The sequence below is a fragment of the Vigna unguiculata genome, chromosome 9 (genome assembly GCF_037176805.1).
Source record: "Vigna unguiculata cultivar grain cowpea cultivar isolate G323 ecotype 2 chromosome 9, ASM3717680v1, whole genome shotgun sequence".
Lineage (NCBI taxonomy): Eukaryota > Viridiplantae > Streptophyta > Magnoliopsida > Fabales > Fabaceae > Vigna > Vigna unguiculata.
In genome coordinates, this window is record NC_140800.1 from 25,483,761 (window position 1) to 25,498,306 (window position 14,546).

General features: G+C 35.5%; 1 protein-coding gene across 1 annotated transcript; it reads left to right on the forward strand.

The window, feature by feature from the left end:
* The first annotated feature begins 6,261 nt into the window (after positions 1–6,261).
* LOC146883812 (uncharacterized) lies at positions 6,262–6,774 on the forward strand. The gene has a single exon (XM_085666716.1). It carries the CDS (start codon positions 6,262–6,264, stop codon positions 6,772–6,774), a length of 513 nt encoding a protein of 170 aa, XP_085522842.1.
* The last annotated feature ends 7,772 nt before the right edge of the window (positions 6,775–14,546 follow it).

A 14,546-nucleotide genomic window follows, 5' to 3' on the forward strand; every position in this document is an offset into this window, starting at 1 on the left:
CCACCTTATGGCTTACCCCTAGGTTACACACCTCCAATGGCAGAGTATGTAGAGCAAGTTAAGAATCCATTTTCTGGTGGTAATACAAGCATACATGTTTCATCACCTAATGAGCAATTCCAAGTGTCAACCGGGATGGCTGATTTTAGGAACCATGTACGCCCAGGGGAAAGTGTGGTTGGAATCACAACCTATACAGATCCTAATGTATCGATTCCACCACATGTTTCGACTGTAGGTGTGGGTTTACAAGAAAAGACACTAGCTCAAGTGATTTCATCGAATGAGAATAACAAGGGAAAGTTAAAGATATTTGAGGAAAGACTACGGGCTATTGAAAGGAATAAAAGTTATGGATTTGGTGATGTTGTAGGCTTATCTTTGATCCCTGACGTGGTGATACCCCCTAAGTTCAAAGTGCTTGAGTTTGAGAAATATAGGGGGACTACGTGTCCAAAAAGCCATATAACAATGTATTGTCGAAACATGGCTGGCCATACCTATGATGATAAATTATTTATCCACTTTTTCCAAGATAGCCTAGCTGGGGCAGCGCTGAATTGGTATATGCATCTTTAGCTGACTCATATTCATTCTTGGGTGGATCTAGCTGATGCTTTCATAAAGCAATATAAATTTAATATGAATACAACACTAGACAGAATACAATTCCAAAATATGACAATGAAGAAAAAGGAAACTTTCAAAGAGTATGCCCAGTGTTGTAGAGAGATATCTGCCCAGGTTGAGCCACCACTATATGATAAGGAGATGGTTACAATGTTTGTGAATACACTACAACCGCCATTTTATGAGCATATGATTGGGAATTGGAATATATCTTCTAATTTTGCGAACATTATCATCATCGGTGAAAGGATTGAGACTGAGATAAAAAATGGTAAAATTGCATATGGCCCCCTAGTGGCTGCAAATACCAAAAAACCAAGTTTTAATCAAAGTAAGAAAAAAGAAGTTGAAGTTCACGCCGCATCCGCATGGGATAACCGTACACCTGTTAATTACCAAATACAGCCTATTTCAAACAAGCAGTTGCAACCTCAAAAAGCAGCTGCTAGTGATAGTGAGAACCTTGGTCAAAATACCAATACAAGAAGGGAGAGGAAGTTTATGATTTTACTCTCATTCCTATGACATACACAGAGTTGTTATCAATGCGTCTTTGTAAATCTTTTGTTGCAATTTGCCCAATGAAACCACAACAACCTCCTTTTCCCAAGAGTTATGATCCAAATGCTACATGTGACTACCATGGAGGGGCAAAGGGGCATTCGACAGAAAGGTGTTTTCCTCTCAAATATAAGGTACAATCTTTAATTGATTTTGGGTGGTTGACATTCAAAGAAGATAAACCTAGTAATGAAGAGAGAGCTAGTAAAAGGTGAATATTATTTAAGTAATGCATGTGCATTCCATCCAAGTGCCGAACATTCTATTAAGATTGTGTGGAGTTCAAGCTGGAGTTGCAAAAGCTAGTTGATAAGCATTTCCTGCAAGTTTTTCATGGAAATAAGATAAGAAGGTATTGGCACAAACTAGTGAACAGTCCAATTTAACCACGCTAAAACCTTTAGTGATTCATTTCACTAGACCTGCACCTTCTTTCATGGAATAAGGAAGACAACCCATGGTGATAAAAACACCTTCCTCTTTTCCTTATGAAAGTGATAGAGTTGTTCCATGGAAGTATGGAATACATGAATTAGGTGAGGGACAACAAGTTGAAAACACTTATGTGCATGAAGGTCCAATTGTTGAAAATATATCAAGTCTTGGTGGGATAACAAGGAGTGGTCGTTTCTTTACACCACCAGATCTAAGGAAGGAAGGATGCCATAGAAGTAAAGTAAATGATGGAATTGAAAAAGCAAAAGAGATATTAAAAGAAAACACGATACAAGATGAGGAAGAATGTAGAAAGGATAAACAAAAAGAAATATCAGATGAAGAGGCCTGTGAATTTTTGAAATTCATACAACAAAGCGAATACAAGGTGGTGGAGCAGTTGAATCGTATGCCAACTCGTATTTCGATTTTGGAATTGCTCATGCATTAGACAACTCACCAAAAGTTGCTAATGAAAATACTGAGTGGGGCTCATGTTGAACAAAATATTTCGTTGGATAAATTTGAAGGGATTGTTAATAATATTACCATTAATGATTTCCTTACTTTTTTGGATGATGAGATACAAGTTGAAGGAAGAGGATACAATAAAGCTCTTTATGTATCTGTTAAATGTCTCGACCATGTTATATCTCGTGTGTTGATTGATAATGGTTCTTCCCTAAATGTGATGCCTAAGGTGACGCTGGAGAAGTTTTCACGTGATAAATTCCCTATGAAGCCAAGTACTATGATATTGAGAGCTTTTGATGGTAGCAAAAGAGAGGTGATGGGAGAACTAAAGTTGCCAGTTCAAGTTGGTCCATGTGTATTTCAAATAACTTTTCAAGTAATGGACATCTTACCGGCGTACAGTTGTTTACTTGGTAGACCTTGGATTCATTCTACAGGGGTGGTGCCTTCCACTTTACATCAAAAGTTGAAGTATGTAATGGGGGATAAGATGGTAACAGTTTCAGGAGAGGAAGATTTTCTGGTGAGTGGTCTGTCATCTGCTCGATATATTGAAACAACATAGGAAGCTCTTGAGACGACTTTTCAAGCTCTGGAAATTGTGGGGAATACATATGTTGAACCATTACAGATTAAGCCATATTTGTCATGTGCCTCTTTGATGATGGCAAGGGTTATGTTGAGAGAAGGTTATGAATATGGAAAAGGCCTAGGCAAAGTCGGACAGGGACCAATATTTCCACTAAAAATTGTTGAGAACAAGAATAGATACGACTTGGGGTACAAGCCTACTAAGGAGGACAAAAGAAGACTAATGGAGGAAAAGAAAGAACGAAGCTTAGCTGGCTTGCAGGGTCGTAAGCCGAGGGTAGGAAAGATCTCTAGTTGTGACTTGAAGAAGAGCTTTCGTAGTGCTGGATGGATCAATGTTAGTCAAGTTGTAGTTGTTGAACATGAATTTGGGGAAGGAAGTTCTAGTTTGGTGCAACCCTGTCCTCCCAACATACAGATCGATAATTGGAAGACCGTGAATTTACCTGTGGTGTTTAAGTTCAATCAAATGTAATACTTGTTGTTTTTTATTTTGTTTTTCTCCAAAACATTCTAGGATGTCTTTATGAACTGGTTCTATCTTTTCGTTTTCAGTTAATGTGATGTTCAGTTATGTTTGCTTTCACTACATACTTTGTTTGTCTATTTATTTTCTTTTACAAATCCAAATAATGTAGATATGACAATGAATGTTTTGAAAATAATGATGTCAATATTCCTAATTTTGAGCACCTTATCGATAATATGGATGATGATCATGAAGACGATTGGGAACCTTCTTCTTAGTTGTTAAGGTTAGTGAAACAAGAAGACCGAGAAATAAAACCTTATCAAGAGATCATTGAAATACTTAATCTAGGGGATGAAGATGAGAGAAAAGAGGTTAAAATTGGTAACATCATGAGTAAGGAGGTACAAGGAAAATTATGCGATTTGTTGAAAGAGTTCAGAGATGTGTTTGCTTGGTCATACCAGGATATGCCTGGGTTGGATATTGATATAGTGCAACATAAACTTCCACTTAAAGAAGAATGTCCCCCGGTTAAACAAAAGTTAAGACGAATGAAACCTGAAATGTCACTAAAGATTAAAGAAGAAGTGAAGAAGCAATTCAATGCAGGGTTTTTGGCGGTAGCAAAATATCCTCAATGGGTGGCTAACATTGTCCATGTGCCAAAAAAGGATGGTAAAGTTCGAATGTGTGTTGATTATAGGGATTTGAATCGAGCTAGCCCTAAGGATAATTTCCCATTGCCACATATTGACATCTTGGTGGATAACACTGCTAGATTTTCATTATTCTCTTTTATGGATGGATTCTCCGGGTATAATCAGATTAAGATGGCACCGGAAGATATGGAGAAAACCACATTTATTACGCTTTGGGGAAAATTTTGTTACAAAGTAATGCCATTTGGACTTAAAAGTGTTGGGGCAACTTATCAAAGAGTGATGGTGACTCTTTTTCATGATATGATGCATAGACAAATTGAGGTTTACGTGGATGATATGATTGCTAAATTTGAATCAGGAGATGATCACATTGTTAATTTGAGAAAATTGTTTGAGAGGTTAAGGAAGTTTAAACTCAGATTGAATCTAGCTAAATGCACCTTTGGTGTAAAATCAGGAAAGTTGTTGGGTTTTATTGTCAGTGAAAAAGGTATTAAGGTTGACCCAGATAAAGTGCGAGCAATAATGGAAATGTCAACTCCTAATACTGAAAAAGAAGTGCGAGGGTTTTTAGGCAGACTAAACTACATTGCTAGATTCATCTCCCAATTAACCTCCACCTGTGAGCCAATATTTAGATTGTTGCGTAAGAATCAAGTTGTGGAATGGAATGAAGATTGTCAGGCAGCCTTTGATAGAATCAAATAGTATTTGCAGGATCCTCTCGTACTACATCCGCCAGTATCGGGGAGGCCCCTCATTTTATATTTAACTGTGTTGGATGAATCAATGGGTTGTGTTTTAGGGCAGCATGATGAGACAGGGAAGAAAGAGCATGCCATTTATTGTTTGAGCAAAAGGTTTATAGGTTGTGAACAAAGATATTCTATGTTGGAACGAACTTGTTGTGCATTAACATGGGCAGCACATCGTTTACGTCAATATATGTTGAGTCACACTACTTGGCTAATATCTAAGATGGACCTAATTAGGTATATTTTCGAAAAGCCTGCTCTCACTAATAGATTGGCTCGATGGCAAATGTTGTTATCAGAATATGATATAGTCTATGTGACTCAAAAAGCCGTTAAGGGAAGCGCTTTAGCAGAATATCTGGCTCAACAGCCCATTGAAGATTATTAGTCTATGCAACCTGAATTCCCAGATGAGGACATTCTTGCCCTATTTGGTGAAAAGGAGGGTAGCCATGATGGAAAGGCTTGGATATTACTGTTTGATGGAGCATCTAATGCACTTGGACATGGAATAAGGGCAGTGCTCATCTCGCCAGAGAATCATTACATTTCGATGACAGCAAGATTGTGCTTTAGTTGTACCAACAATGTTGCAGAATATGAAGCATGCGCTATGGGTATTTTGGCAGCTATCGAGTCGAAGGTGAAGGTGTTGGAGGTGTATGGTGACTCGGCATTGGTGGTTCATCAGTTAAAAGAGGAATAGGAGACTAGAGACCAAAAGTTAATCCCTTATCAATCATACATTAGAGGATCGATGAAGCATTTTGATTCCATTGAGTTCCATCACATTCCACGAGAGGATAACCAATTAGTTGATGCTTTGACCACCTTGTCGTCAATGTTTGAAATTAGTCAAGATGAGGGGATGCCGATGATCAAGATGAGGAGTTATGAACAACCAACATACTGTTATTTAGTGGAAGAAGAATCAGATGGTAAGCCTTGGTATTTTGATATAAAGTGCTATCTTAAGACACAAGAATATCCTGAAACAGCTTCTGAGAATGATAAAAGAACCTTGAGAAGGTTAGCTTCAAGTTTTATTATAAATGGGGATGTCTTGTATAAAAGAAATCATGACATGGTACTTCTCAGATGCGTCGATGCAAGAGAAGCAGGGTTGATATTAAAAGAAATTCATGAAGGAGCTTTTGGTACACATATGAATGGGCACTCTATGGCTAAAAAGATTTTGAGAGCAGGTTATTTTTGGTTGACTATGGAGAATGATTGTTACATGCATGTGAAAAAATGTGAAAAATGTCAGACCTATGCAAATAATATTAATATAGCTCCTACAACCTTAAATGTTCTATCTGCACCATGGTCATTTGCAATGTGGGGAATATATGTTATTGGAGCCATAGAGTCGAAGGAGTCAAATGGACATCGTTTCATTCTGGTTGCAATTGACTATTTTACCAAATGGGTGGAAGCAACTTCTTACGCCAATGTGACCAGAAAAGTGGTAGTAAAGTTTATAAAAAATGAGTTGATACGTCGATATGGGTTGCCTAATAAAATTATCACTGATAATGCAACTAATATGAATAATCAAATGATGAAAGATCTATGTGAAGAATTCAAAATTCAACATCACAATTCGTCTCCTTATCGCCCAAAAATGAATGGGGTCGTTGAAGCTGCTAATAAGAATATAAAGAAGATTTTGTAGAAAATGGTGATTACATATAAAGATTGGCAAGAAATGCTTCCCTTTGTCCTACACGGATATCGTACATCGGTACGAACCTCAATTGGTGCAACACCTTTCTTTTTGGTATATGGGATGGAAGTCGTCCTTCCTTTTGAAGTAGAAATCCCATCTCTGAGGGTGTTAATGGAAACTCAGTTAGAAGAAGCAGAATGGGTACAAGCTAGATTTGACCAACTTAACTTAATTGAAGAAAAAAGGTTAACAACAGCTTGTCATGGACAATTGTATCAGAGAAGGATGAAAAGGGCATTTGATAAAAAGGTTCGTCCAAGAGAGTTTCATGAAGGTGATCTAGTCTTGAAAAAGATTTTGCCTATACAGAAAGACCACAGAGGGAAATGGACTCCAAATTATGAAGGCCCATACGTAGTGAAGAAGGCATTTTCAGGTGGTGCGCTAGTTCTCACAAAAGTGGATGGGGAAGAGCTACCTCTACCTATCAACTCAAATGCAGTAAAGAAGTTCTATGCGTAATGATCTGTTAATGATTGGGAAATATTGACATTGTTCTTATGGTTCATTATATTATGCATTATGCTTTCTTTGTAATTTTGTTTTACGTTCTTTTGTAAGTGTTTTTTGTCATCACATTGAGCTTTTTGAAATAAAATACCATGGGTTTAAATCAGGAAGTACAAGTCATTCAGTATAGCCCAAAGTGGTTCGTGAAGGGTGTCATGGAAGTGAGCAAAATAAATAGAGAAGATCACAAGTCAAAATTGTTAGACTATGCAGTTGCAAATACAGTGCATCGCTAGAAGAGGCGAAAGAAAGTGAAGAGAGTTAATCAGAGTGAGGAGATATGGTTCGTCTATGTTTTGTGGCATTGAGGGTAGCGGATCAAGTACTTCCTATTTTGAAGCATTTTACACTCATGTTGTTTGAATACCCCAATTCATGAAGATTTTCCTAAGATAAAGGATTTGCCAAAGGAAAAGAGAATATAAACAGTATGCTGGGGCACATTTTTGATAGCCCTGTTTGACTAAAAAAGCTGTTCTGAGTTAAAAAAAAAGAAAAAGCAAAAAGAGAGAGAGAGGGAGAAGAAAAAGAGAGTTATACACGCAAACAAAAATAAACAGTGATATGTGTTTGATGCCATTTGTTTTTGTCACTGAGTTAGCTCTTTGAAGAAAATGGGGCAATCAAGATTTAAAATGATGTGTGGCCATCTTTTTCTTATCCAAAAAATGATTTAAAAATATGTTTCCATTGTACCCTTTTTGAGCCAAAAAATAATAATTTGTTTCCCAAAATATCCCTGAATAAGGATCATCAACATGTAAGGAATTGCAGGGCTATTACATGGACTCAATTAAGTGAAAAAAGCATTTCAATAGAAAAGCCAAAAATTGGAAATACAAAGAAAGTCATAAAGTAAAAAATCTGAATGGCTGAAAAAAAAATTGAGAATGAAGAGAACTTTAAAAGTTCTAGACCCCAGAGGATAGCCAAGGTGATAATCTTGCAAAACGATCTTTGTTACAAAATGCCATTAATAATTTATTTGGGCCTTTAATATCTATTTCTTTCAACACCCTTAAGCCTAAGCCACGTTACAAGCTAATAAAACTCCACACTGATTGAAAAATGCTTGTCAAATTTTGTTCATGGGAATAACTTAGAAACAAAATTTGGATGATGACATATATTAAAAAAAAAAACTCAGTCAGTTGTTAATTTTAGTCAAAAGTTTTAAAGTGAGGCAATCCTTTTTTGATACAAAATTCTTTCATTTAAACAAGTTGCTGTCACAAAATTTCATCAACTGTGTAACGTCTATCCATGGGTTCAAGCATACATGAGATGTATTGTGCATCAAGAAAGAGAATGTAAGGCATACGGTGCTCTCATTCCATGCAAAGATTTGCCTAATTCCTCATGATTCTCATATAGAGTGTGAGGTGATAATGAGAAAAATAAATTATGAACATGCATTGAATTTGATGACTGCAAAAGCAAGTGATTATAGAGACATGTGTCTTCTTAAAAAAAATTAAAAAAAAAAGCAAGAGAGGAAAAGAGAAAAAATGATGATAAATGAATGAAAAATAAAAAATGACAAATGAAAAACAAAATGAAAAATGAAATGAAAAATGATGATGAAGAATGAGTGATTGAGGATGAAAGGGAAAGAAAAATGAAAAGACAAAGGTTCTAGGTGATTCATGCATAACATGCATTCATATTGTCTAAACTAGGATATCATACTTTCAAATTACTTTTTTATATATATCAAGACCCTCTTCGATGGAATGGTCATTGATTTTCATATGCTTTCATATCAAGGCCCTCTACAAAAGCAATGGTCATCGATCTTTCATATCAAGGCCCTCTACAAAGGAAATGGTCATTGATCTTTCAAATCCAGGCCCTCTGCAAAAGCAATGGTCATCGATCTTTCATATCAAGGCCCTCTGCAAAGGCAATGGTCATTGATCTTTCATATCAAGGCCCTCTGCAAAAGCAATGGTCATCGATCTTTCATATCAAAGCCCTCTACAAAGGCAATGGTCATTGATCTTTCATATCGAGGCCCTCTACAAAAGCAATGGTCATCGATCTTTCATATCAAGACCCTCTTTGATGGAATGGTCATTGATTTTCTTATGATTTCATATCAAGGCCCTCTGCAAAGGCAATGGTCGTTGATCTTTCATATCGAGACCCTCTGCAAAAGCAATGGTCATCGATCTTTCATATCAAGGCCCTCTGCAAAGGCAATGGTCATTCTTTTTCTTAAATGTTTGCATTGATGTGATTTCTTTTTAGAGCCCGGATGAAATTAGTGTTTCTGTCTTTTCTTATATTTTACTTTGATGATATGAAAATGACTAATTTTTCGTATCATCTAGTAAGATCTAAGAAAAGAGGGGCAACTGTCAACACCTAATTTCGTCTGGGCAAATAATGTTGTTTTAAAAATAAAAAATATAAAAATATAAAAATAAAAAATAAAAAATAAAATAACAATAATAATATTAAAATAAAAAAATAATATAAAATAATAAAGTAAAATAAAATAATATATATATATATATATATATATATATATTAAAAATAAGTGTTACATAAAAAAGATAAAAAAATAATAAATTGTTAAAAGATAATAATAAAAATTAATTAATAAAAGTTTTTAATTTATGTTTTTTTAGCGTTAATTAAAATAATCTTTTTGTTTTTTTCTATAATTAAAAAATATATTTTCGTTTTTTCATTAATTAATAATTTCAAAAAATTAAAAATTAAAAATGAAAATAAAGCTATTTGCAGGATTAGAGGGAACAATTTCTTTTTTATCTCAACTTCTACTTCAACTGCTATTCATGACTTCATTAGCACAGAGTGGAGGGATCGTGAAGAAAAACTGAAGCCAACATTCATATACAAAGTTTTGTTTTATTTGGAGGGGGGAGACATTTTTTTTTCTTTGCATTAGGGGGAATACTTTACTTTTTACGAAACAGAAGCTAAAACTTCTTCTACTTTGGTTCACCGAACAAGCAACAGGGAAGAAAAAAGAATGGAGCAGTATTAGAAACAATAGTGCAAAAAGGAATATAAACAACAACATTCAGAATCAAGTACAGAGGGAACAGTGATAGAAAAAAAGCTGAGACATAAATAAGGTACGCAAAATCTTCAATCTTTAAATTTTTGACACGATGTTCTGCCCATTCTATTTTTTTGTTATGCGATAAATGGTATGAATCGTGAAATCCCTTCATCTGATGCTGCTTGAAATTGTTAATCAATGAATTAAAACTGGAAAATTGAAAATAAAAGAGAATTGGGTTTAAATAATCTAAAATAGAAAGGAAATTGAAAAGGGTTTGATTCACTGTAAACAAATAGAGGCTCGACAGTGAGCACTTCTATTTTGGAAATCGTGGGGCAGCCATAGTTGGTGTTAGAATCCTTTATTAAAGGTAGTTCGCAGTGCACGAAAAGGAAAAGGTGAGTCATAGTTGAAACAATCTTGGTTTTTGGAGATGAATGGCGGTGCCGCCGCTGTTGTTGGTGGCGCGATGGCGGCCGGCGCCGTTGTTGGCTGCGTCGCTGCCGGCGGTCAAGGTCTCAAGTTGGGGCGGCAATGGTGTTTTGCGAGAAGGTAGGAGACGAAGTAAGAGTTGAGATGTTGTGTTTTTATATGGCTTTAGGGTTTGTTTAAGTTTTTGCTTCGTGCACCACTACAGTTCATTCACACACCACCCCCTTTTCTTTTATTAAGGTTAGCAGGTTTAAGTTTTTGCTTCATGCACCACCATAGTTCATTAACGCATTACCTCTGTTTTTATTAAGGTTAGCAAGTTTAAGTTTTTGCTTCGTGCACCACCATAATTCATTCATGTACCACCTATGTTTTTATTAAGGTTAGCAGATTTAAGGTTTTTTCTTCACACACCTCCGTATTTCAGTTTATGCACCCCTACTTTTAATATTGGATTTTGTTTATTTATTTGCTTCATGAACTCCCCAATGTAATAACCCGACACCCCTTACATTAAGTTTTAGTTTACTTTACGTACTCACATTTTCACTAAGCACACACCCTACTCCTTTATTTTCTTCTTAGATATAATGTGTTTACTTTACTTTATGCACCCCGCGTTTTACTTTAATGCACCCCACGTTTACTTTATGCACCTCGTATTTCTCGTTATGTACCACATTTCCGTGTTTTTTAAGTAAATTTCACATTTCAATCACGTCATTTTCAAAAACAATATAAATATTTTTAATTGAAATAAAAATTAAATAATTTTCAAAAAATGATAAAAATAAGAATAACTAAAAATTTAATATTATTATTATTATTATTATTTTTCTTTCTCTTTTAGTGTCTAATCGACCGCTCGCGTCGCATGGCACTTCTTTTTAAAATAAAAATATAAAAATTGTTTTGGTGTCTAATTGACCGCTTGCGTCGCATGACACTTCTTTTTAAAATAAAAATATAAAAATTGTTTTGGTGTCTAATTGACCGCTCGCGTCGCATGGCACTTCTTTTTAAAATAAAAATATAAAAATTGTTTTGGTGTCTAATCGGCCGCTTGCATCGCATGACATTTTCTTTAAAAATGCAAAAATTATTAGATTTTGTTTTGGTGTCTAATTGACCACTCGTGTCACACGATATTGAATAAATAAGTTATAAAAATGTGTGTTGGTGTCTAATTGACCGCTCGTGTCACACGACACTCTTGTTTTTTAATAAATAAGTTATAAAAAATGTGTTTGGTGTCTAATCGACCGCTCACGTCGCATGACACTCCTTTTGAAATATGTCAAATGAAATTTTTCAAAAATTAAATCATTTAATCAAATAGTTTTATAAAGAACTACGTAGCCCTGATTTGTCATTTTTTTATAAGAATACGTAGGACCAAGGTTAAGCCTTGTCGGGTCCTTTTTAATCAAAAAAATAATTTTGTTCAATATTTTCTTATGGGAAAAATAAATATTTAAAATAAACACATCTCTTTTGCAAATTTAATTAAAGGTACCGCCATAGGGCGAGGGCTGTAGGGTGCTAATACCTTCCCTACGCGTAACCGACTCCCAGACCCTAAATTTGGTTTTTACAGACTTTATTTTATTTTTATGGTTTTCCATAGTTTTCCTGAATAAACTATGGTGGCGACTTCTAAATCTCTTTTTCTAAATGAATTTATTTTTAGTTCGTTGTCCCTTCGCAATTTAGGTTGCGACATATTTGATTCAATTAAAGGTGGTTTTTAGCTTGCAAAGAAAGCCTAATTTTTTAACTAGCCAATTCAACCCCCCGCCCTTTGGCTTTTCAACCATTTCAAAACTAACAATTAGTATCAGAACTAGGTACTTGAAATTTGCTCAAGTAAGGACCTAAATTTGTTTTGAACTACTTGAATGGCTGAAAACAAGTTACCCTTTGGTGAAGGTGCCTCAATTCATAGACCCCCTATGTTTAGTGACATTAATTACCAATTTTGGAAAATTAGGATGAAAATCTTTATTGAGTCAATAGATCAAGGGATATGGGATGCAATCATAAATGGACCATATACTCCTAAGCATATTGTTGATGATGTGTAGGTTAATAAGCCATGGACTCAATGGAATGAGGAGGAAAGGAGGAGAGCCCAATATGATTGCAATGCAAAGAATATCCTCACTTCATCTCTCAACATGAATGAGTTTTTTCGTGTTTCACAATGCAAGAGTGTCAAGGAAATGTGGGAGGTTCTTAAAGTGAATCATGAAGGAACCAATGATGTTAAGAGAGCAAGAAAGCATGCCTTGATTCAACAGTATGAGCTATTCAAGATGAAACAAGGAGAATCCATAGCGGATGTGCAAAAGAGATTCACTCACATAGTCAATCATCTCATAGGTTTGGGTAAGGAATTTGACAAGGAAGAGTTAAACATCAAGGTGCTAAAGTGTCTTGATAGATCTTGGCAACCAAAGGTCACAACCATCTCAGAAACAAGAGATCTATCCACTTTGACTACAGCTGCATTGTTTGGTAAGCTTAGGGAGCATGAGATTGAGATGCAAAGGCTTAATGAGCTTGAGTCAAGTGAGAAAAAGGTTAAGAACATAGCCGTGAAGACTAGCACCAAGAAGGATGAGGAACTCGAGGATGAGGTGGCTGAATCAAGTGAAAGTGAGAACTTGAATCTCCTTGTCAAGAGGTTTGGTAGGTATCTCAAAAGGAAAGGTATCAAAGGTAATTCCAAGAGGTATACTTCTAAACACAATGAATCAAACTCTTCTAATTTTACATGTTATAGCTGTGGAAAACAAGGACATATCAAAATTGAATGTCGAAATGCTAACAAAGAAAAGGAGATAAGTTGGAAGTTGGAGTTTAAGGAGGAAGGGTTTGTAACCTATGGAGACAACAACAAAGGAAAAATCCTTGGAAATGGAGTCAGAGGCAATGAATCCTCTTTCAACATCAAGAATGTGCTGCTGGTAGAAGGACTCAAACACAATTTGATAAGTATAAGTCAACTATGTGATAAAGGCTTTAAAGTCATGTTTGAACCAAATAGTTGTTTGATATATGATGCACATGGTAGTATTGTTTTGATAGGCAAAAGAGTCAATAATATATATCTACTTGACCTGCATCATGCATCATTTAGCATCCATTGTTTGCTTACAAAAGAGGATGATACTTGGTTATGGCATAGAAGACTTTGTCACATACACATGCAGCATTTCAATCAGGTGAATAGAAAACAACTGGTTGAAGGACTACTAAAACTCAAGTTTGAGAAGGATAGAGTGTGTGAAGCATGTCAAAAAGGAAAACAAACTAAGGTCTCTTTTAAATCCAAAAATGTTTTTTCAACTAAAAGACCTTTAGAGATGCTTCACATGGATCTATTTGGTCCATCTCGAACCATGAGTCTTGGTGGCAATCTTTATGCATTAGTCACTATTGATGATTTCTCTAGGTACACATGGACTTTGTTCTTAGCTGCCAAAAATGACATTTTTCATGCCTTTAAAAGACTTGCCAAGATGCTTGAAAATGAAAAGATTTCCAAGATAGTGTCTATTCGAAGTGACCATGGTGGGGAATTCCAAAATGAAAATTTTGAACACTTTTGTGAAAAGCATGGCATTAACCATAATTTTTTTGCACCAAGAACCCCACAACAAAATGGTGTTGTTGAAAGGAAAAACAGGTCACTTAAGGAACTAGCTAGACTATATTGAATGAAAACTCACTACGTAAGTATTTTTGGGCTGATGCAGTCAACATTGCTTGCTGTGTTTTAAATAGAGTGTTGATTAGGCCAATTTTGAAGAAAACCCCCTATGAGCTTTTCAAAGGGAGAAGGCCTGTTTTAAGTCACCTAAAAGTATTTGGATGTAAGTGCTTCATCTTAAATAATGACAAAGAAAGTCTTGGCAAATTTGATGCAAAAGCGGATGAAGGTGTTTTTCTAGGCTATGCTACACAAAGTCATGCATATAGAGTCTATAATAAAAGATTGATGACTGTTGAAGAGTCTATGCATGTTGTATTTGATGAAACTAACCCAAATTTGCAAGATCAAGTGCCAAAGAATGCAGATGAAGAAGATCTACTGCAGAAACATATTTCTGTTGCAGAAAAGTCTATTGCTGCAGGAAATCAATCGGCTGAAAAGGAAAAATAGTCGACTGAAAAAGCTGCAGACAACAACTTGCCAAAGGATTGGATCCAGCCTAAAGGTTTATCTAAGGACAACATCATAGGTGACATC

What these genes read in the sequence shown, in the direction of transcription:
- LOC146883812 (XM_085666716.1), top strand. Translation starts at nt 6,262, where the DNA reads ATGGTGATTACATATAAAGATTGGCAAGAAATGCTTCCCTTTGTCCTA.